Raw genomic sequence first — 24,882 nt, 5'->3', positions numbered from 1 at the left:
CCCACCTGCCTCACCGTCTTTGCATCAGATTTCTAAAATTTGTAGCTATTCTGCTCTAAGTAGCTGTATCAGCTTAGCTCATGTTCTAGATGAGACACTAAGGAAGCACGAGCTCTCAGACATGGGATATATATTTCTGGAATAATAACTGAAACCTCTGAATTCACTGTAACAATAAATAAATTGAGAACCGTAATGTGTTTTCAGAAGCGTACACTGAGAACTTTTCAACTTGTGCATACAGTTTTCTCTTCTTAAGCACTGATGTGCCCTGTCTTGCTCAAAAATACATTACAGAACAGCAACAAAAATCAAAAGGGAGCTAAGTACACACTGTGACAACCAAAAGGAGAAGTTTTATAAGATTTCAAGAAAAGGTGCTTTAAAAGGGGAATAACTAATAAAGTTCTTGCAATATGCAATATTCTTGGAATACATACACAGAAAAATAAACCTAGATATACTTATTTGCTTATTTTGTTTGCATTTTCCATTTTGTTTGAGTTCTTCTACTAAAAAATAGCTAAGTTTTTTTTTTAGCCTAATCTGAGTAAGGTGATAACTGTCCATTATGACTAAAGTGACAAAATCTGTTTCTAAGCTAGTTTAGCACTTTAGTTTGCATAAATCCATTTTCTAGTGAAAACCAGTACTGCAAATGGAAACAGACACTGGCTTTTTAGCCAAATATTCAAAATTATATTTTAGATATATTTGTCCATTCACGTTACTAGAGTTCATATGTAGTAATCAGAAAAGATTCCTGGGTTATTTATGTTTATAGATGAAATAAATAGACTATTTTAAATCTTTTATGCCATACAATCTATCTGCTTGCAGTATGACTTGAAAGAAAATCTCTGTATTGAAAATAAACACTTTAGGAGCACAGTCTAGTTTACAATATGTAAAAGAGGCGTGTGGGTGTGTATGTATTTATTCCAGCTTGCTTTTTTTCATTTTTTGTATCTTAGACATTACAAAGAATATGGAGAAGGAGCTTCTTTTAGGAGGAAGAAAATGAAAGCTGCAAGACAATACTATAGTCCAGCAACCCTAGCACTAAAACGCAATACGCACAAAACTAACAGGAACTTAGAGCCAAGCTTAGAGAACGCAGATTAGAGTACAGATCAAGTATCAATCACAAGTCATGAAATAAATATTAAAAAGAACTCTGGATGGGCAGAATGTGTAAAAGCAGAATAAAAGGTTTGTTCTCTGTTGTCTATTGCAAAAGAAAGGCATGACTAAACACTGTGGGGCCTAGTGTGCCAGAAGACGGATAAATTCAGTTTCCTAAAAAAAACAAATATGAAACATGAACCAAAACGTTCAGAAATATGTTCATTTACAAGCACTAGAACTTGCTTGTTCTTCAGTTCTTGTATGAAAAATCCCAAATAACTTTTTAGCAAAGCAGTGGTAGGCACTTGGTGTGGAGGTATATAAGAACAAACAATGGTGAAACGGTTGGGCTACTGTTTATACTCACATTACCTAGCTCAGCTAGCAATCTCTTAGCTTGAGACAGTCAGAAGCAAAATCTCCTGCTTACACATACACTTAATGTAGGCAGTGGCCAGCTATCATGACATAAAACAAATGTCCTTATCTACACTACATCCTTAATTAATCATGTTAATTAGCATATTCTAACAAGGACAATTTCCCATTGCATAACAGTCCAATGACTGTAAGATCAAAATCACATCCGGAACTGTTCATTCCACAATTAAGGTGCCCGGCAAAGCTTTCCTTCTGACCTAGAAAATACTACTTGTTCTGTAAGAAATATATCTTCCAAACTGCAGAGGCTATCATTCTCTGTTTACCGATGGAGACCTACTACCAAGTTTTCACATACAGCCAACTGATATGGCAGCCTAACTCAGGAGAGCGCTTAGGTACCTACACCATGCAGTCCTATTTGAAAGTCTCAGCAGATGTCAGAGGTACAAAAAAGATGATAGATGCCTGAGTTGGCAGAACTTAGGCACCTGGGAAGAAAAATGTGACTGTGAAAGCCTCCACTCTCACTTGACCCTGGAAGCGTAGTTTTAATTTAGTGGCTAAGACACCCGCCCAGGAAGTGGTGCATCCTGTGTTCCAGGTCACTCAACCAGCAGGAGAATTTTCTCTCTAAATAGTCATTAGAAAAGTATACAAAAACAGTTCTTGGAGTAAGAATTGGAATTTAGGTTCCCTGAGTGTCCCAGCCATAATGTGAAGAGTGTTTACATGGCCAGTAGGAATAATTGCTTCAGTGCAGTTGTGGCAGTTACGTTATAGTCACGCTTATCTGGTCTATCATTGCCTTTCAAATCTTCTTTGACAACTATGTTCAAAGGAGCACTGAAAAAACATGGGTTAGTTTTAGGGTGTTTGTTACACTGAAGATCTTTGTACAAGTTAACTTATTCTGCCAACAAAAAGATAAGTTAGCCCCCTTCTAAGGTGTCTGTTGCCACAAAGAGTAACATCAGAATATCTGTGCTTTCTCATTTAAAGACAGTTTCAGCACCTCTACACTAACTTTCAGTGATTCCGTGGTGCAGGGGACCTCTCAGATAATTATATAATTATATTCACCCACAGGGGCAAGAATAAATCATGTAACTGCACAAAGTTTAGGTTACTCTGTGCTAGCAAACCAATTAAACCACAGTATGTCATAGTTATTATTAGGGAATTGATAATGGAATGTAAAGCCTCTTGAGTCTGACGAATCCTGCAAAAAGAAGTAAACTGGTTAGTGTGATGGTATTCCCAATATGTCAGCAATAGTTTCAAATGCTAGATACAGGAATTGCCTCTTGAAAAATAAAGTGAAGTGAAGCAGTGTTTCACACAGAATGGAAAACTTAGCTCAAAAAATATCACATTTAGCAAAAATAGTTAATTTTTTTGCCCACTAATAGATGCCACAGAAATAAATCGCTATTACATATACAGTAAAACTCCACTATGCCTTCAATAGTACCTTGAAGTGAACTAGCCAGACATCCACATGGGGGCATCATTAGAGCTTAGAAGCATTCATACCGTTGCTCAGTTTGTTGACAGGCAATCGCAAGTTACAAAGTACGCATAAAAGAAGCAGTTTCAAGTCATGAAAAACAACAAATCAATATTGCACATGTATAAAATTAGGGAAACGTCAATGTCAAGGCTTAAACTCATTTCTGGTATGTAAATTATCCCTCACAATTTCTTCTTTATCTTTAAGTATCTCCAATATCATTTTTGTTATAGTGCCATATAAGAACCACTCTCCTGGCCACTATAATGCCCAAAGAAACAGGGATACCGCAAACAGTAAGAAGCTACAGGGAGCCAAGGAACTTATCAATAATTGCAACGCTAAGAGAATGGCATGCTGAAACACTGTGGATTACATTTACAGAATTGTATCAGGAGCTTTAGTAGCAGAATTTACTCGCACAGATACATGATCTGCTTAGCAATTTTCTTTTTTCTTTTACTCTGAACAATCCAGCCTATGCTTAAACAGAAAGTGTGAGGAAAGGTATTGGCTGAAGTTATTTACAGGTCAGTACTGTCTACCCCTAAACGTTTAACATCTTTCTGCTTGAATTGTTAGAAGTATCAGCAGCAACAGAAATGTGGAATGTGGAACCTTTGAAAGCTAAGGAGACCACCAAAGTGTCCCATGATTTTGTCCTGCTTCCTATATTGTGGAAGTTCCTTTTCTGCTAAAATCAAATAATTCCTGCTTAGTACATAAAGTAAAGCCAATGAAACAGAGCAAAAGAACTGCTTCGTATGATGACACCTCCTAATTTCTACTTGCTTCCAGAATATCCAGGTTTTGCTCACACAGAAGACTTCACACGTGTCATAAAACCTTTGTCATAAGGTCTTGCTTTCATACAAGGTCTGTCTCCCTCACCTCAGACATCTACGCTCCATCCTATCGGCCTAAATTTCAAATATACGCAGCTTTGTCTCAGGATCAAGGCCACTGAAATATGGCAAAGCTGCTATTACTTTATTGTGCTTCTATGAATCAGCATGTGCCTGTCCTGCTATTTGCAGAAAACCAGCTCCATTCAGCTATTCCAGTTATGTCCGTGACACATTGATTCCATAAGAGAGTTAGTGGAACAGTAGGCTGGCAGACCTGCAAAAAATGAGAATATTTCTAATACATGAGGAATGACAAATGGTACTGCTGGCCAAAAACGGATGCCCTAGTTATAAGATCTATTAATTGATGTGTTGCAGATAGACAGCATGTTAGCTTATCTAGTGCGTTGCTCAGTTTTAATGCTCTCCGTTCATCAAGTCTATACACTTGTGTTTTAACATACTTGTGCTGCCCTGTGTAATTTAAGACGAGATCGCAGCTGGCCAATATCATCAAGATAGATGTCAACGTTGATTGATGTTAGATAATGCTTTAATTTAAATAGAGGATGTCAACTTCTATTAGCATGTATTATATGTTGCAATTTATTCACAAATGACTTGCAAAATCATATTTTGTAAAGACCTCTGAGGTCCTCATTTAAACTGATACTGCTACATCACCTCATGCTATTAATATGTTACTTACTTTTCTTTAGCCTGAGTCTGGTCACTGTTAATTACAAAGATATATGTCAGTTTGGTTTTAATAGAAATCCTTCTGACTTACACAAAGCCAGCATAACATTCAGAATAAAGCACTTTAAATGTAAGTAAGGCATGCTTAAATTAAAATGAATGTATGCCTGAAGTTATTTAAGGCTTCTTGTTTAAAACTTCTGGTTGATCTGTAATGCAAATACAGACAGCATAACCATCCAAGAGATGGTTTGTATAAGGAGTTAAAAGTCAAGAAAAGAGGAAGTATAGAGCCAAATTTTTCCAGTTAATGTAAAATTTTTATTTATATCTTATTGCTCTAGGGTCTTTTCAGCTCAACACAGAGCACTTGCTGGTATCATTCAGTTTGCTGGGTCTAAATCTTTAACCCAACTTAGGGATGTATTGCTGATGAGAAAAGAAGGTGAGTAAAACTCTCTCATCAGACTACTGAGTAGCAACAGATACATCGTGGGTCGCTTTTTTTCTGTTTTAAAAACCTACTGGAAATTATCCACTATGTATAAGAAAAGCAGGAAGAAATAGGAAAAGGGACATAAATCGAAAATGTCGCTATAGGTTGAGCAGTAAGAAGCTGCCAGCAGTCCATCATACAACTTTCACTTCAGCGTGTAGGGGACAGGGTAAAATACAATGATGTCATCCATTAATTATTTTTTAATAGAGGGCTAGCAATGTTTTACTAAAGTACTTTAAATATATTTATTTAGACAGCTAAAGCAACAAGTGAAAACAATATGAAAAATATCCAAGCATAGTTGAGGACATTTATTAGAATGTACAAAAAATTTTAGAGTATTTTTTAACAAATACCTGTTTAGGACTCTACTTCTCTCACACTTGTGTTTAAATCAGTCAATGCCTGTTCCACCCACTGAAAAGACAGGGCCAACGCCAGTAAAATATATAAATAAAATAAGAGGTAATAGATAAATGCAAGGGACATTACAGAACAGTTCAGGTCATCAGGATTAGTGTAGCTAACAGCCAGTGCACGTCTGTAGTGCAACCATTCTCCAGTGTTGCAAGATACTGTCCTAACATAGGCCAGTTCTGAAGATAGATACAAAGTCAGCTTATTCATTTCCTTGCAGAAAACTTGAGGGCTTTACTTCTGCAGAAGAGGTGCTTGCTGGAAAATCACGAGAAAGTCAATGGGTTAGTGAGTTCATTAAAGGACTGAAAAGTGAAGAAAATAATTAGTGCTTGTTCAAGATAATGAAAGAACTGCAGCAAAAGTAACCAGCCACAGGAAGCCAGATATAAGAGACAGTAAAAGAACAAACATTATTTTTTCAGAAATGTGCCCAAGAATTAGCAGAGCAAATATTACAAGGAGAAAGTTCCATGCAACATGAACTGAGCTTGACATTTGAAATAGTGGCCGATAGAGCTGCAAACATTAAGGACCACCCAGAGTGAATAAAGAGGCAGAAGAGATGAACCAGATCAGGCAACTATGTGCAAACAGCCTGGAATGTCAGTGATAGAATGTAATTTAGCCAATGTAAATGCCAAAAAATGAAGATAACAAATGAGAGCAGGAGAGGAGGCAAGGAAAAATCAAACCAACTAAATGACCTACACAAATGAGAAAGAAAAACAACAGGTGACACTGAAACCAAAAGGGAAGGTAAACGAAGCATCTGATCTTGAGAACTGTTTGATTTGTAGGAAATATGTAGGGTCTGTGGGAGTTAACTAGTCAGATACACTTGCAGCTGCTGGCAGATTTGGAAGCTGATTGCATCTTCCTGCTTTAGCTGGAGGATAAGATTTTACAGAACAAGAACCTCCTTTTCCTTTCACATCACATTGTTTTCCCTTTATAGAAAGGAGGAACAACTGTCCAGAGGCTGAAATGACCTCTTCCCAGATGCTTCTTTCAGGCTTTGCATTTCTTCTTCAGTTTTCATTATCCTAGAACATCTCTCAAGACGTCAACAAGAAAACAACAATACAGAGCTTGCTACAGTCCTCAAAGAAGTCATGGAGTGCTCTGTAATGACTCAGTATCACCGGTAATCAGTAAAAGTACACAGCACTCTGAACTGTCCATAAGCACCTAAGCCTCAGAAAGCTAGGTAAGCTGGCTCCCTTGAAAAAAGAGACTGTATTACCCTACTACATGCATACTGCTGCTCTTGCTCTCTCCTGATATCACAGCCTGTGGTTATAAGCTAGGCATATCCAAACTGGGAGCGTTCCAAATTGGAGCCAACTCTGATGCTTTTGCCTTTCAAATAGCTGTGGATTTGAGAAAATGTTTACCACAAGTTTTTTGCAATTCTTCACAGCTGAGTTGCTGAGTGGGTGAAAGAATGGGTCAGAATAAAGGATACGCTGCTGTAGCCCTTGTAAGCTAAATTTGGAACAGAAAGATTCAAAGATACCACATACCAGAAATGTAGTTGCTATGCTGTCAAAAAATAAGATAGAACATGTGGATATTTTTGTTGCTGTGGTAAATCCTTACTTGTTATCAAGTTTTACTGACTATCTGTAGAAGACTTCTGGTCACTTGCAGATTGCAAACATGAATATCCCTAGCATTGCAGATCAACTTAAAGCTGTGTTTAGATATTTCATTTGGACAGTCCGTCTCCATACACTTCCATATCACACTTTTCGAAGTCATAGAGAGATACGGTAGAGCTCTCTTGGTTGCTTACTGATAACATGTGGCAGGCTTTTGTGCCCCATGCACAGAAGAAGCCTTTCATATACCTAGGAAAAGTTGATGTCAATACTGAACCTGCTGGTCTCTGAAGAGAACTGCTGCCGCTACATGCTTTTGCCATGACAGTAGCACAACAGTCAGCTCATCACTGCCAGCCTTCCTAAAAGCAGGGACACAGAATTAGAACCACAGTGCTTGATGTTTGTCTGCTTTATTTAAGCTGACTGGAATCAGAAAACGGATACTCAACTGTGTCATCTCATCCTCACTTTTCAGATCATAATCCATATACAGAGCCACAAATTCAGCCAGAAATCCTCATACCTGAGAAGTAAAAATATGATCAATTTTATAGGAAGTGTCTTTGTGTACTCCTGAGAATACAGAGGTAGACCAGAATCTTAGTGGATTCTGTAACAAGAAAAATGAGTCCGCTTGCTTTGGGATCAGTGGGACAGATTCCTAAATAATCCTTAAAGTAGCGTAGAAGGAATTATTATTTCTCCATCTCCTACATCATACCAAACAAGACTCCCATGCATGCAGAACCTTCTTGACAAAAATTCCCATTTATACTAAAATCATTACAGAAACATCAGGAAGGAGTACTAGTGTTAATGACACCATCATCCACTGGTGCCTTAAATATCATACTATGTGACCTTCCTTTCAGAGGATCGGCATATGTGAGGAGACTCTAATTTTCTTTGTATCTGAAGTGCGACATATATTATGTAATTCCTAAAGCAGGACCATGACGTCACCTAAATTGCTTTCAGAACTGCTAGGATATTCAAGCTTCAAGTTCTGAGACCTCTGTCGGCTAGACAGCAGAGGTAGCCAGAAGCAGAGATACAAATGCAGCATCTTACTCTACCTTTGCAACGCACAATCCATGCATGACGCAGCACCCTACTCCTTCCCCATTCTATTCTACTGTTGCTATACTCATGAATAAGTGTAGCGACATCTGTCCTTTGTGAGCCTCACATGGTCCTAATTGCATTATACCGCAGTGTAGTACTTGTTCTGAAAAGGCATTACTGAAGAACATTGATGAAGTGCAATACAGCCAACAGAATATTTCTATGAAACCTCCAATTTTCTAGCACTTCCTGATTATCTTCTGATTTGAGCTGTGTGACCCAGCTGAGCATTAACATTGATTTTTCAATTTAATTACAGATACTCTAGCTTGGAGAGCTGTGACATGCTGAAATGCATTTGAATTGGGCTTGCCTCGGCCTCCTCCTAATACACACTGTACTGATTAATCCAACCCTGTTTTGATTTTCTGCAGTGCAGGCTACGTTTATTCTTCCCCATTCCTTCACACTGGATGCTGTCCTCCATTGGCATCTCTGATTCAGCACTGCCTAACCATATGCCCCACATCAGCTTCTTGCACTTCTTTGAATCAGTTATCACAAATCTATTGCTTTAAAAAATACATGGATAATAAGAACAAGATGAAGGAAGGGCAAGTAGGAACTTAGCACGTGTACTGGGGAAGGAGTTACAGATTTAGATTTTTATAGGCTGCAATAGGAACATGTTATTCAGAACAACTTCATTCACCTATGTTTTTATTCCTATCCTTTCCCTTTGACAGCACATGTGGTGCCATTAAAGCTCAATTTTTAAGAACCTTTATTTCACTGATAATGTAACTAGGTTACATCCACGCAGCGCCAACGTGAGGACTGACGTTCGCTGTGGATTAATGACAAATATTTATTTACTCCACTGGCTGAGGGAAGGGATCAGTAAGAGATGTTATGTCAAGCTAAGAACTCCAGATTCATGTTTCTTGCCCACAAAATCATAAGCAGACTCCAATATACCAGAACCTGCTCTTAGTCAATATCACAATAAAGTCATGTTCCAGGATGTCCGGAATATAGCTATAGAAATTATGTCATCAGGAGATTATCATCAGTAGAATTTAAAACATTTTTAAAAGTTGAATATCCATTTCCTCTACATGGAATAACTGATGCATTAAAAAAAGCTTAGGGCAAAATTTTAAACAGTGATTCAGTACATTTTTCAGAAGTTACCTGGAGCCTTCATTCAAAATGAAACTTGAGCTCCCAAATTACTTAAAAAGTTGTTGACACTGTTACCCTTAGGCTCTGAACCTGCGATTAAAAACAAGGTTTAGCTTTAAGCATTTAAGGATCAGAGCTTCCCAGTTTCTAGCTATTAATTGGACCAGGGCTCTTTTGCTCTGACACCACAATATCCCAACACCCTCTCAGATTCCTACTTACTAATCACAATGTAATTAAGTTAAAACTGTTGCTCTTCCACAGTAGACAACTATTCCTTCCTCATACCTGCTTCAATCTCTGCATACATTAATTTTAGAAAGAATTGTTTTCTATAAACTTCAAGCAAACTTTCACCTGATGAACTCAGATCTTGCTATCTATAGAACTATGCTGTAAGGCTTTACTGTCTATCAGTAATGGGGAAAAGAAGGGAAACCATTTTAAACAAAAATATGGAAGCCATATTGCTGGCTTTTCTAATCTGTTTTCTGTGGTGATGCCTGACATTATTTTGAGATAAAGTCTTTGGCATTTTTCATTCTTTATTTCAGCAGTCCAGTCTGTTTGAGATGTTGAATTACATACAAAAAGCAGACTTAAATTATGTTAAATGATGCCCAAGTTCAGAATGACTCCTTTAAAGTATAGTAGGATTTATATAATAACAAAACATATAATGGTGTTTGTGAATATAAAAAACACTATTAATTTACAAATGGTTAGCAAATTTACTATTAAAGATTGATCAGTCTTTTGGTGAGGGGCTTTTCTAATTAGAAAGTCTTTCAATTTCTCTCTTTAAAAAATATGTTTCCTTGAAGTTCACAGCCCACCTTAAATCTCAAGAACTTTCCCGTAGTAAATTACAGGGGAGGGGAAAAAGAATAATATATATTAAATGTTCATGCAAAACATTCTTTAACATAAAATATTACAGTGGCATATGGGCAACAGCAATGTTTTTCCAAAAGCTCTCCGTTAGCTGAGTACTTAACCTGTATTACTACGCTACTACTAGGTTTAGTAACAAGAACGCAGCTATACAGATGTAAATTCAAACAGATGACAAGTTGTATGTCTTTCTATTGTAATATGAAGTATTACAGAAGAGATGCATTACTGCATACACCACACACTTATTTGTTTACACATAAATAAATAAACGCTATAAACAAATTACACAAGGCTTTGTTTTTCTCTATACAGTCTGCCTTGCTGAAGCGTTAAAGCTGGCTGCTACACGCTGTCTAGCATCACTTAATGTTTTAAATTTAGTATTCTACTATTCAGCATTAATTGTGATTTTTCTCCACTTAAAATGAAAATGAAACCCATTCTTTTACCATGTCAAGTAGAGCATTTTAACATTCAAAATAACTTCTACAAATATAAATTCTTGTCAATTATTAGGTAAAAATAGCTTTTGGGGCATTTCTTAAAAATGCTGTTCTTACAATCAAACTAACATCTTGGGGGGGAAATGTGGTTTAGTCCCTTGAGCAGCGGTAAAGGGAACATCATTTACTGTTTTAAAATACAGGACTGGAAAGGATCTCTGGTTCATTACTTTACAATCAAAACCCTTTTATACTCTATCAATAAATCTACTGCCCCTATTTTAAAGGTGAACTGTTTTGTTCCCATCTTCCTATGGGGATCACTCTGACTCGATGCCTAGAAATCTTTTTCTCACTTCCAGTTCCATTTTATTCCTGGGTAATTTATGCCCATTTGTCTCCTATGTTTTTGTGGTGACTTTGTCCTTCAGCTGACATACTTATCTTCTGAGTTTTCATTTTGCTGGGCTAAACAAGCTAGGCTTTCCAAAACAGTTGAAGTCAACTGCATTTTTGATTCAAGCTATACCTGCGATGTTGAAACAACCCATTGTTGTTTCTCTTCCTAATGAAATAATTTGTAAAGGTACTTCCAGAACTCTTAGTAATATTATGCTATGCTTCCTCCATTCTCTGAGTGCTTGTCTGATCCACCAGCGCATTTCAATGCATCCAAACTTTCAGAACGCGAATATTGCAGCTAGCCTTGACAGCATTACTTACGAGCGTTAACATCTGCTAAGCTAAAATTTGTGAAGCTCCATGCGTTGTTGGGTTGAAGCAATATGCTCCGCAACTTGCAGACTGAGACCAACAGAGCTGGAAATCAGGACTGGGTGTGGCCAGTACAAATAAAGGCACAAGAGCAGGTACAATGAGGACAAGCTCGTGCAACAGGAAGGCATAAGCTAGGGTAAACCATTCTGCTTGTTTGAAGCTCACTTTCGATACAGAAATTCTTACTTCTTAAGACCACTCTAACGATGTACCCTATGTTCACATATGATGCATTTGATGAATTAGAAATTTAAAAAGAGGAAAGCACTGTACCTGGTACCAATCAATAACTGAGGGGTTTGCTCTTTGCAAAGTAGCTAAACGGTTTCAAACAAAGCTATTTTTAAGCTGAAGTCTATTACAATGAATAAATGCAAAAAATATTATTTGTGAAACATCACTGGATATTACAGGCTGAAAAAAAATGCCCTATCCTATGGTGCACACCTTGAATATTAAACTTCATTTACGCATTCATTCAACACAAAGCAAATATTCAAGTATCATGTTATTTCTTCTACTCCTGCTTTCCCAAATTCTAAATACACGTTTCCCTGTTTCTGAAGTAATGATAGTAATGGGAACAAGAGGTGGACTGTAGCCTTTGGTCCCATCAAAAGTTGCAAGGAAACATGGAAACTGAATTAAAGTTTTGACAAACAAGTGAAGAATCAAATAGTGTTGCAAGGCAGTGAACGTTTCCCAGAAGCATGGACTGGGGTTGGGTCCTAATAATCTCCTCCTATTCATGCAGGTCTTTCCTTAAATGTAATCCTGCTGAAATTCCTATGTAAAAGATTCATACAGAGATGCTGAGGTGCTCACATAAGTAAGTGCTGCAGGATCAGGCTGCTTCTTTTAAATGGACTACAGGTTTTCAGATTTCTACAGTCCAGCACTGTTACTGTCTGTGGCTCCTTAGCAGTTTCAGAAGCATCTGCAATTTACTTTTTACTGATAGGTGATTTTAATTCATATAAGGACATTTCTGCAAATCCTTGTTCTTGATCCTGCAAAACAGCTGAAAAAGGCTTATATTTTGCATATTTTTTATCCTTGTACTTGCTTCTGGGTTGTTTGGGAGTTGAGATTTTTTTTCCCAAGCTGCCCTATTTTTTCCTCACTTTCATCGCAATTGATTTTCTTAAGCTCTTTATATGTTTGACAACTGCAAAAAAAAGGCAAAAAAATTTTTTAGATTGTTCCTCCCAAATACTTAAGACACTGTATACTAACAGCTAACCCATTGAGTAAATGAGAGAATATATAGAGTCTTCAGCAAACACTACAATGCTCCAAAGTCTTTTTCTACCCACAAAGGGACAATTCCATAGTAACAGAGAATATGCAACATCTTATGTTCTAGACTATCAGTCAATAATAATAATATTATGAAAGCATAAATACAAGTGCTCCACTGTGTAACAGAAAGAACACCGTTTCAAAATTTGGTTTCAGAACAATTATCCAGTTATGGCAATTAAGGCAGTAGTAATTATCCAACTTTGTTATAAAGCAAGCAGAACCTTAATCATTTTCTGAAACTGTATTTGTAAAAACTGTATCGGTGAATCATGGCAGTGGTACGCCTAGTCTGTTATCTTCCCTCTGACAGGTAACACAATTAAGAAGCCTTGTGCTGTCAAATACAAGGCAAACCAACCACAGAAAACAAATTCTTCCCTAAATACCTTTTTCATAACAAAAAGTGACTGGTTTAATTTTCCACTATTATAGCTAGAAATACGGTCCGTAAATATCTAATATTTTGAAGCACAAAAAGTTTTGGATTTCTAATATGAAATGTGAAATCTTGTTTCCTTTGATTAGTTTTAATTTGTTTTATTTATTTAATATAGCTTGGTTTTCATGTGTGTGAAGAGAAACACTCCCATGCCTTCTTGTTATACTCGGTGATCTGTCTTCATCCTGTCCCCTGTTATTTTGTCACTTATCTGAGGTTCAATCCTTTCAGATTACCTTCTGTAAAGAATTTTGTCCTTTGTAAGAACAATTCTTACAAAAACTTTCCCTTTGCCACTCCGAATCCTGCTTTTCATAGTCTCTTGTCCCTTCTACTCTTCTAGCTGAAGACCTATATGTTAGACTGTAAACTCTATGGGGCAGACACACTGAATATGATTCTTCGTTGTCTTACACACTGTGCGGGAGTCGACACCTACGCACAGCAGGGTATATACGTCCCTATCCAGGCTGCGCAGGACTTGACACCCGTGCACAGCAGGGTATATATTTCACTACTGTTCTAATGAGGTAGGGTATTGCTTCACACTTTGCATTTCCTCAAGTTGATAGCAAAGAACTAAGTCAAGTAAATTTTGAAACAATTTGATTTAATAGATAAATTTTAAATGTCTTCTGTTGCTAAAAACATTTCAGAAATTAAAGTAAATACTCAGAATTCACTTTGCTTTGAAATCAATTAGTGAAATCATTTGAAAACACACAAAGCAAAGCTTTTCTTTCAGATCTACTCACTGAACAAATGTGACATCAGTGGAATCATCCTGACTGATGCTCACTGAATTTTGAGATCAGATTGTATACTATGCTCTTCAGGGGAACATTTTTAAAAATAAGATAAACTTGCAGCCAGTGCAACTTAAATGGATTCTTTGCTCTACGCATGAACACAAACATTTTCTCAAATCACTGCCTGAATCCAGATGCTCCAGATTAGCAAAAATGAAATTCTCCTATCATCACAGACAAAAATATAAAGAACCGACTGTGTACTCTTGTAAATCAAATATCATATACTTAAGAGAGTATCTGTTGCACAACAGAGAATTTAATTATTTTTGTTTATCTGTGAACATTTAGGTGAAGATATATATCTTCACATTTCAATCTTGGCATTACTAATGAAAGTACAGTGTTTTGTCTGCAACTAATTCATTTTCATTTAACACAGCAATAACTGATTAATTTCATTTTCTGGTGTGGAGGACATCCTGTAACACAGTCAATGCTGTTTCAGAATCTTTGAACTTAATTTACTCCAAATAGAAGGCAGAGTAAATAGATATGATTTTTCTCTCTTTCTCTTTATCTCTGAAATTACCTGTCATGAATTAGAAGATTTTTCAAAGATTTATGTTTAAGCAAATGCTACTTTTATTAGTGAACAATTCTCAACAGGAAATTTGCATTAGTAAGGCAAGTAACATTTCATCTAGAAATGTCTGTTAGGATTATGCCTACTATAATTTATTTAAATGAAATTAGAAAAAATATTCATGCACAATTAGAGGTCTGGTCCTACTTTTCTAAGTGCATATAAAATTATGACTGCCTTTTCTGGAAGTTTTGAATGTGCAAGGAATACAAAATGAGATTAAAGGATATTAAGTTGTTCATCTCTCATGAAATAGGGTTACAAATACCAAGTACCTTCACTGTGGTCAAAGGACATTGGTGGTGAGACCTCCTGAATTTCGAGAATATAAACTTGCAAATGTCCTCTTGCAGTGTACAACAAAGTTAGTTGTTTTAGTTCAACTTCTTAATTGTTTTAAACAGCATTCACACATTACATTGCTGCCTGGGTGTTTTGCAGACATTCCACAAATATGCAATGGCATCTTGAATTCTGAAACATTACTGACAGTAATAAATTAGGTACGATACCTTAATCACAAGAATCAGGATGGCCATGAGACTAAAGGGTAAAATCCTAATTATTAACATCAATTGACGAATTTACATTGACTTCCATAGCTGGAAGTTCACTTGTGAACGGGAAGTCTATTTTGTGAACATTCTGAAGCAATTTCTTTGCACACAGTGTCATAATATGGAAGTTACACAAAAGTCAGCAACACTACACAGGACAGGAAGACACTTAGAACGCAAGAATGACTTTTTCCTAACAATACGACAGTTTTTCAGAATCGTAACTATTCTCTAGAGGACATCCAGTGACATATGTGCAAACTCAGCATTCAGAATTTTTAGTTACCCATGTGCTAGGAAATCTTATGCCCAGTACCCCTGCAGTGGGGTACTAAAAACAGAATGATATGGAAAATTGTTTGATCTTGAACATAAATAACTTTTTGCTTTCTTAGTAAAGTCATAAGCAAGCAATATTAGTTCCAGGTCAAATAAAAGATTTTTTTCTGTGTGTTATTACCAGCTTCAAAATATTTATTTTTACGGCATTTGCAGGCCAAGTTTGGAGTAAAACATCCTTTTGAGAGGAAAAAAATCTAGAGGTTTCATTTCAAAACACCAAAGCAAACTGCTTTGGCTGCTTCAACTTTTGTTTTTCAATTGTTGTTTTTGTTATTATTATTATTTTAAGCCAAAACTGCTGAATTTAGTAAGGATTCCCAAACAGGGTTTTTGAATCTAAACTGCTTTTTTGGCAAACAGTATTCAGTAGAAAAATGTTTTTCTGATACACATGTAACGGGCCCTCAATTTTTACTCAGTCCTGTTTCAAATTTTTGCCAAACATCATATATAAAAATGATGAACAAGAAACTGTGCAGCAGCTCTTCTTCCATATTACTGTCAACACTGAGTCTGAGAATGTTTCGCACATAAAAGTGATTTTTTTAAACCAAAATATTGCATGTACAGAATGACTCATGTTATAAATCACACAACTGCTGTCAAAAGAAAAAAAAAACTTTGCAGAAGAATGACATTCTTCTGGTTAAAAAACATTAACTGAAACAGGATTTTGATCTCCACAGATCACACTGCTCATAAGAAACTTTCATACAACATGTAAACAATTCCATTTTCAGATGCATATATTGCTACCTGTCACAGAGCTGCAGCCAAGTTTGGCCCCTGAGGTTTTCCAAATTCTTCTCTTTGCTATGGAATATCCTACAAGCTCGCCAAGAGCTGGAAATTTGCTGCCCAGATACAGCGATATATTAAAAGAGCTGGAGATATTTATGGCAAAGACCAGTTACTTTCCCTTAATGTAGGCCATTGTTCTCTCACTGAAAGCTACTCCTGGGTTGCCAAAATTTTTGCAAGTTCCCATTTGCTGGGTTTTATGAAGAACGGCATTTCAAACAGTAGCTACAGTGATACTTTAAATCAGGAAGCCCCACCAAAAGGATATTCTCTAAGGGTGATTTAATTTAAACTTTAGTTTCAATGTAATTCTATGTCAGAAAGATAGAAGCCCAGCCAGGAAAATTTCCTCGCAGGACATCAATCTTGTATGTGGCAGCCCTGTTGTATCCTCGTCCTAGGCAGTCAGAGGATCACACACGTGAAGCTCCCGCTGCTGCCTGGGATCATTAGAAAAACATTCCTGGAACGCCTATGAAAGTGCCCTCTCTCTCCGCTTTTTTGGGCTCCCAGCCTGGGAGCACACCTGGGGAAGAACAGCAGAGAAGCAGAACAGATGGTGACAACAGATGTCGTCTCCAGACAGAGGTGAAGAGCCAAGCTTAAATTCATGATCCTACAACTCCCATCTTTCCCTCAGCTACCCCTACATATTGCCACAAAAATTCCCTTTGGCACTGGCAGTAGTTCTCTTTATCTATCCAAGCCGTAGCTGTTAACTTTGGTGCATTCCCATTTCCTGACCCTGACACTGGTTGCAATATTCAGCTTTGTGATTAATGTCCAGATTAAAAATTACTTTCATTCAATTTGCATAAAATAGCATGTGTGTAATTGCATATACTTGGCATCTGCTACATGTTAATGTATAAAATACCATCTAGAATTGAGGTCAGTATTATTCACTGGTAAGGATCTCATACGACCTCCAAGTGAAAGGAGCAGCAAAAATTACCAAATTCATTGGTGCAGAATCAGCCTATAAATAGCCAGGAATCAATACTGCAAGATGTTGCACTGTGGCTCTAAGTGCTCTGAAACAAATTTTTAGCCTGAGACACATCAACAGGAGAGGAAGTTGGCTACGCTGAATCCTCAGACCTACACAAGTTCACAAGAATCCTCAGAGCAAGGTGACTCCACTCTCAAAAATTAAACATAGCTAATTAAAAAAAATCTCTTTAAATATCTTCTGCTTGTTTTACTTGTTGCCGTAGCAACTGAGAACAATTAGAAAAGAGATACGCTTCCCTTTTCCTTAATTTTGTGGATCTTGCCTATTTGCCAATATTTTTGTATAACAAGTTTCTCTGTTTCCAGTGTGGTCCTTTAGGTTCTGTCATTTGTGCTTTTCACATAGAGAAAGAGAAAACAGAAAACAATACCAAGTATAAATGTTTTCAGCACTCAAAAACGCACCACTTGAAACTTAACTACATTAGGCACAGATTTTTAACATATGTTGCCTCCTGATATACTCTGTAGTACCTAGAAAATATGTATTTAAGTTAGAAGCACTTTAGAACTATTTGCTCTGGTCCTAACATCCAGCCATAAAACTGGCAATGGAAAAACAAAGTGTATTTGCCTTCCAGGAAGAGACTTTAAGATAACTCCACAATACAGTATTAGTCTACTGAACCACCAGCCAAAAGGCAAAGATCAAATTCCTGCTTCCAGAGCCAAAATGACTTGGAAAAATTAAAAGTAAAGAAAAGGGCAAGACTTAGCACCTGCTTTTCAGCTACCAAAATATTCTTATTAATCTACATTATAGATCAGTGATTTTCAAACTTCTACACTTTCTACACATCTAAATTTTTTCCTGTACACTCCTCTGTAGAATTAAACATACATATAAACTTCTTTTCCTTAGTTATCTTTCATGGGTCTCTTAGAAGTTGTTCACAGCCTCTCCCTTTCCAATCCCCTTGTGTCCAAAGGTCACATGTTGAAAGCCACAATTAGAAATTCAGGAACCAAATGGACTGTCTTTTAAAAATAAAAATGATTACATTTTTAGAAGTCAGTTTTTGAGGAAAAGTTACAGGAAGGAAAAAATATATATACGTACATGTGTGCGTGTATGTATGCATGTGTATAATATATATAGATACACATGTGTTCATGTGTGTGTGTGTGTATATATTTATAAATTCTGGTTTATATGCCAGAAACATTGCCTGACTTCCTAACTTCTCATGGCCAAGCCCTATTGTTCTCATCTAAGATTTCAGATCTCTCAATCTCTTAGAGCCTTAGTGGACTGCTACTGAAAGTCAATGACCAAGTCTCACATTCATTGACTTCTAGAGCACAGAAATGGGGAGTAGGGAGTTACCAAATCTCTCTCCATGCCTTTTTTGTCTCTGCTGAGAAACGCTTTAGTCTTCATGGTAAACTCTTATTTTAATAGCCAGATGTATTCAATAGTCACACCTAAGCCGTGAAGCAGATCTTCTGCTGAGACAGCTCCAAGTCCTCCATCCTGACATGCCTAAATCATGCACTCCCTGCACCCCCGGCTAGGAATTCCTTGGCAGCTTCTGGGGTAGCTCATTTCCTTCAGCTAGACATGTTTCACACACGTGTAAATGTGGAGAATGCTAAGATGGCAGAGGCTCACCACAGCAGAGAAGCACTTGGCCAAAAAGGGAGAATTTTGTCTTTATGCAGTTCAAAATAATTGTGGAAAATTTGAGACAGCAATTGTCACCCCATGAAATGCCAGGATAAATCACCTCTCTCAGGCAGAGGGCAGATGGCCAATAAAGCCATATCCTACTTACAAATGTCAGTCTACAACCCAGTTTTCAGCCACCCGACCAAGGCTTCTCTCCCTTTCCTTCTCATTTCTCCCACGTGTATTTCTCACAAGTTTTTCTAGTCAGCTAGTATGATTAATTTTTTTTTTGTTGCCTTGTCAGTTATTATCTCAGGGGGACATTTGGTGTGAAGAATTATGAAGTCTAGAGTTCAGGTTGTTTTTCAGTGCAATTTAGAAGCAGAGAACTCTCTGCACCTTGACTTCTCCTGTGTGGCCTATATTTAAAAAACAAATCAAAACAAAACAAACAACCCAAAGGGCTTCCTTCAAGGATAAAATTCTACCTTGCTGTTGGCCTGCTCATTACTTTCTGTGTAGAGAAGCATCTACTCAGGTCCTTACTATTGTTTAATATAGAGCATTTAAACTGCACTTAATGCTTTAAAGTTGCAATTCCTGGTTCTGCAGGGTTTTGGAACTCCAAAAATTTGAGCAACTCTCTAAATTTCATTTGGGCCACAGGATTCACTTAAGTCAGCACCTTTTAAACTACCTTTTAAACATACGATTAAGGAGTAATATTGTATTATATCATAAATTAGAATAAGATCTCTGCCAAGTCAGAATAAGTATTTCTAATGAGAAGAAACAGAAAGACTGGTATGAAACTTCTACTCACAGGAATAAAATACCTATACACCAGTCCTGGATTAGCTTTTCCATATCAAAAAGTAGAAAGAACTGAGATAATGTCTGTCTCTAAGAAAAGAATGGTTTTCCCAGTGTTCACGGAATTTTTGAAATCTTATATATATGTATATATATGTGTACACACACACACACACACACATACACACAGTGTGTCTTTTGTACAAACATTCACATTGCTTGCATCTGTGTGAGTGATTAAGCTATCGTATCTGATTTATTATTTTCAACAATATCTCAGAATTGAAGATTCTATTCTACTTTTGTGGAATGGAAAAATACTTAGGCAACAACACAAAAAATGTCTGTTTGCTGTTTATCAAAACAGTAACATCTGAAGATGAATTCAAATATAGAACGTCTGCAACCCTGTCTTCTTAAAAATCCACAGCTGCATTACAGACCACATACATTCACTCTGGACATCTGCTGAGGTGGAACAAAAAAACCTAATTTAGCAAAGAAGTAGGTGCTAAACACATCCTCCCTATAATAAAGATATTAATACAGACATGGCATCAATACAGAACTGAAATTTGGACACATTCTTCAACAACGGATAGATTTGCCACCTATATAATTCAAAATGTGATATTATCTTTCTTTGTCTCATAGAGTTGCAGCCATTCTTTGACATAATCAGTACTTTGCTGGTTCAGCTGACTCAATTCTGTTGCTGTGACTCACATGGGATATAATCACACTGCAGGAGAAATCCTGCTGTGATCCGTATTCTGTTCCATGTAGGAGTATTACAAAAGCTCATAGAAAATCATTCTGTGGCCCTTACAGATGCCAGATAGTGCCTTATTACTTGTATTACAAGCAGTTCAAGTGGAACTGAGTGGGGCTACTCACTTCAGTAAGATTCTATTTACTGTAGGTAAGGGTACAAGAACTGTGCTCTTAAATTTCTTAAGAAAAACACATTTTATAACACACAGTATGATACAGATTATACCTGCAGAATATAAAATCCTTAAGGAGGGTTAAGAGCGGATTATACATATAGCACATTTTCAGGTGTTTCCTCTGAATGGCTTTTGTTGCTTCACTCCTAGCCTTTAATTTCGCCGTGTGTCACCTTCCCATTAGAGCCTGCCAGCATCTCCCTCCTTCCTTAGGCAGGTTCTGACTGTCTCTCACTTGGTCACCAAGGATCCCTGAAATTGCCAGGGTTCCCTGTCCTCTCCCTGGGGGAGAGCTGGAGGTCTTTACATTTCCCTTCCCCTTTTCCTGTAACTCTCTCCGTACTTCATTTGTGTACCTCTAATTCTCGCCAGCTTATTTGCGCTACATGCTTTCCTCATTCACTTTATTCAGCCTTCCTCATTCTTTCATATCTAGGAGATGAACCATTCAGGATGTCAGTTTTATAAGATCTGGGCTAGAGGTCTGTTAGGCCAAAAATGCTAGGCGCTCGCATCAACCAGCTCTTTGAACTATTGTAATGTTTCCCACACTGTGATCTGTGCATAATGGGTAAGCTGTAAGACATCAAGTAGAGATTCCTTTAAAAAAAAAATAAAACCACATATAACTATAAAGAAGTTAACTATAAAGAAACACTGATATGTAGGGTATGTTCATAAGACTACAAGAGAAGCGACTGGAGCTCTTATAGATTTAGCTGGGCCAGATTCAGCTCAGCTAGGCTGGGCTGGGTGTTGACATCGGGGAAGCGCCCTGATGCGTGAATTCCAATGGATTAAGCGCTTTACCTGTTGTGTCCAATCCCAGAACTTCTCAGAGCAGCCGTGTAGCACCAGAACAGAACAGAATCAGCAGAATAGCAGAATTGAACGTGCCTCAGCCAAAGATTCTGCAGGTTGCAATGGAATATGTGAACATTCCATTAATCTTCATTAATGATTTATGCTAATATGCTAAAATATAAACTGTAGCAACTGATAAGTTGTCATGCATTCACGTACCTGCTGCTCCAACAAAGGAGACCTTTGATAGGCACAGAGGGACAGGGACAGACAGTGGCAGAACTAACATCTTAAACCATCACAGCTAAACCTACCACTGATCTGGGGTCTGAAACCAGAAGCACTGGATAATCGGCCAGATACCTATGCAACCTTGGGGTAGATGGAGCGGAGGCTGCTGAGCTCAAATTGCTGTCACTATCAATACTACAGCCTGTTTTCTTAAAGCTGACGTAGATATGCCCTCAATCCTATGGTCATACCAATACTGCTTACACAATGCCAAGGCCTCCTACGTGCCCTATACTACACCTCCCATTTAAAAAAATTATCCATATTGACAGGGCTTAGCCCAGCGATGCCTGGAACACTGCCCAGGTTTTTGGAATAGGTTTCATTTGACATACAAAAGCAATCCGTCCTACAATAAGAAGAAAGACAGAGGTACGTAAAGGAATGTCATCAAGTTGAAGATAAGCTTTGTTTAGCCACCTAGTTTTATACTGTTATACTGCATTAACGTTTAGCTGGGAAAAAAGTTCAGTGAGGAAGAAGTATTGAAGCTAGCAAGTCCTAGGGTTAACTTTCTTCTCCACGTTTTCTATCTATTCTTCACCTACATTTCCTCAAGCTCAGCACAGCTTTCACGGTCATCTGTCTTACCAGTTAACATATGTGAATGACCACCTACGCGCTTCGAAAGCGCATAAGAGGTTAAATCTTATGTTCAAGCAACAGGAGGTTGCCATCAATTTAAATGGGATCCGAATGTTATGTGTGATTCAGATTTTTTTTCTCATCAGTATTACTTGATGTATGTCTTGCTGCCACTTCAAAATAATTACTACCATAGTTTGTTATTTACGTGCTTAGAGGAGACTTTGGAGGCTGTCCATTTCAATCTTAAGATATTTGTTCTCATTATTCATTCTTAAACATTCACACTTTAGCATTAAATTGGTTTATTAAACAATATGATGATAACTACTGCAGAACTTTAAAATGCTGATCCTTTCATAAACCTAAAAAAATAAAGGGCTCATTTTAGTGTAACTGCAGGAATTACAGCAACTTACATTCTTATTTCCACAGTGATACAAGTCCATATTGTGTTTGCAAATTTAGCATAAACCGTCTCTACAGAGAGCCTAATTTGTAAACCTCTACCTACCTGCATAAACGTTCCTCTTTACTGTAAGGGTCACAGAACTATTAACAGTTGAGCTATATGATTATTTCTAAGCCTGTATTTTAGGGCTTTTTTGCAGGACTGACACTTTAATTACTCAGAATCAATCAACAGGAGACACATAGCCAAGAAGCTGTAAAATTATTTTTTTAAATAGCCTTTCTATGTAAAATTTCTTCCATTTTTAACTTCTGAAAATGGTTCAGCTAATAAATTATTAGCAGCAGGTAACATACAGTAACAATAGCACCTATTTGTTCATTCATCAATCAGGACTTTTCAGCACCAGATGCTATACAAAACAAAACAGTCCCTACTATCTCAAAAAGAAGTATTTGTTTCTTATACCTTAAACTCATTAATTTTTCTCACTTCTTTACATGTCTTTGTTTGATTTTCCTAAACAGTTCAATAGAAAGAACCTCTCCATTGGTTTTAGCTCACCAAGCTTTGGACATTCTGTACAGATCAAATCCCTTTCCTCCTCAAGGCATGTCTGTGTATGTACTTTTACCACAGTGGAATCTTAATGGTTCCCGTTCATGCCCTCCAATTTTTCACTTTCTCCTACAGCGTACTGATTATCCTGAGAAGTTCTTCCAGATGTTAAGATTAGTGAAAAGCTGAATTCTCTAGAATATTTTGATGTTCATTTCAGTGAGCCGACTGCACTTGAAACCAAAAGTATGGTATGACCACAGAGCAAAATATTTTCTCTGAATATTTTTTAATCCAGGCTTGTCCTATGTTTCTGCAAACTAAAAGCCATATTGTGGATTGCTCCTAGTCCTCTCTTGACAGGGGGACTGGACTAGATGATCTCCAGAGGTCCCTTCCAACCTCAGCCATTCTGTGATTCTGTGATAGAAAGTCTGGACTCTCTTTGGTAGACGCGAGTCTTGCGATGACAATTTTTGTTCAGACTCTTCAATAACATGAGAGAGCAGGATACATACAGAAAAAGAATAATTGTCTGTTCTGCCCAAAATTGTAAACTATCATTTAAAGGAGAAAAAAACAGATCACAAAACCTTTCTTTACCCAATACAAATTTTGCAGATCTTAATGGAGAACTTAACACACAATTTCTCCATTATTAACCACCCACCTAAAAAAGAATGGGGATCATTCCAAGTGTTTCACACAGCAGTCTGTGAATATTTCCTATACAAATGATTTGTCTTCTAAAAAAAGATATGTCAGAAAAAGAACTGTTCAATCATACTGAGCTATGAATCTGAAAAATAGCAAAGTTTGCTTCATGTTCCATGCAAATCAGACTTCAGGCCTGACCTGGACTCTCTGTGAATACACAGACTTTGATAAAGCCCCGGAGAGTTTTGCGGAGCAAGGGGAGTGCAGGATGAACATTTAATTTATCTCAATTAATTACGTACATGAAATTCTGGTCCCACTGATATGAACAGCCAAACTTTCAATGATTCTTTCAGATCACCACTTTATGTGGTATTGTGTGACGTGAATGAATATGAAGTAAGAGGTACTACGTCCACTTTAGCCTAACCTAGCAACCTAGCAAACAAATAAGCAATAAAATAATTCTCTTTCTTAGTACTGTCAGCAGGTGCTAGCTGCAAACTTTCTCAACTGGCTAATTATCCCATAAACATGCCAAAACAATTTTATCACAAACATTAGCTTATACTTTATATGTTCATTGCTAAAATAATCAAAGCGTTATTTTGCTTAGAAAACGTATAAATTTCTGCTTAAACTGAATATTTATTAAGATAGTATTTACATGTGATATTACAGGGACTGAATAATATGTTTAAAAATAGTACTTCATTCATAGTTATCCAGATCACATTGTCATCTAATTTGATCCTTTTTAGACAACTGTCAGGTCTAACCTTTCTTCTGCTAAGTCTTCCAGTTTCACAAAAAAGAATAATTGCGTCTGGAACAGCCCAGGAAATCATGAAGAACAAAGCATAAATGTCATAATGTCCTTCTTTCAAGAAG

At 37.1% G+C, this 24,882-nt stretch overlaps 1 protein-coding gene across 11 annotated transcripts in view; it reads right to left on the bottom strand.

The window, feature by feature from the left end:
• The window catches only part of TMEM200A (transmembrane protein 200A), a 55,443-nt gene that overhangs the window by 13,742 nt on the left and 16,819 nt on the right, over window positions 1-24,882 (bottom strand). For 2 of the 11 annotated variants that reach the window (XM_068938288.1, XM_068938280.1), the window contains one exon: window positions 21,495-21,595. The exons of the other annotated variants lie outside the window; for them this stretch is intronic. Coding sequence is in view for 1 of the 2 variants with exons in the window: in XM_068938280.1 (XP_068794381.1) it covers window positions 21,495-21,595 (101 nt within the window). In the remaining variant the exon portion in view is untranslated. The remainder of the gene's footprint in view (window positions 1-21,494; window positions 21,596-24,882) is intronic. 11 annotated transcript variants of the gene reach the window in all.

The sequence above is a fragment of the Struthio camelus genome, chromosome 3, assembly GCF_040807025.1.
Source record: "Struthio camelus isolate bStrCam1 chromosome 3, bStrCam1.hap1, whole genome shotgun sequence".
Taxonomy (NCBI): domain Eukaryota; kingdom Metazoa; phylum Chordata; class Aves; order Struthioniformes; family Struthionidae; genus Struthio; species Struthio camelus.
Note: the sequence above shows the minus strand (reverse complement) of the source record. Positions and strands in the feature narration are given on the sequence as shown.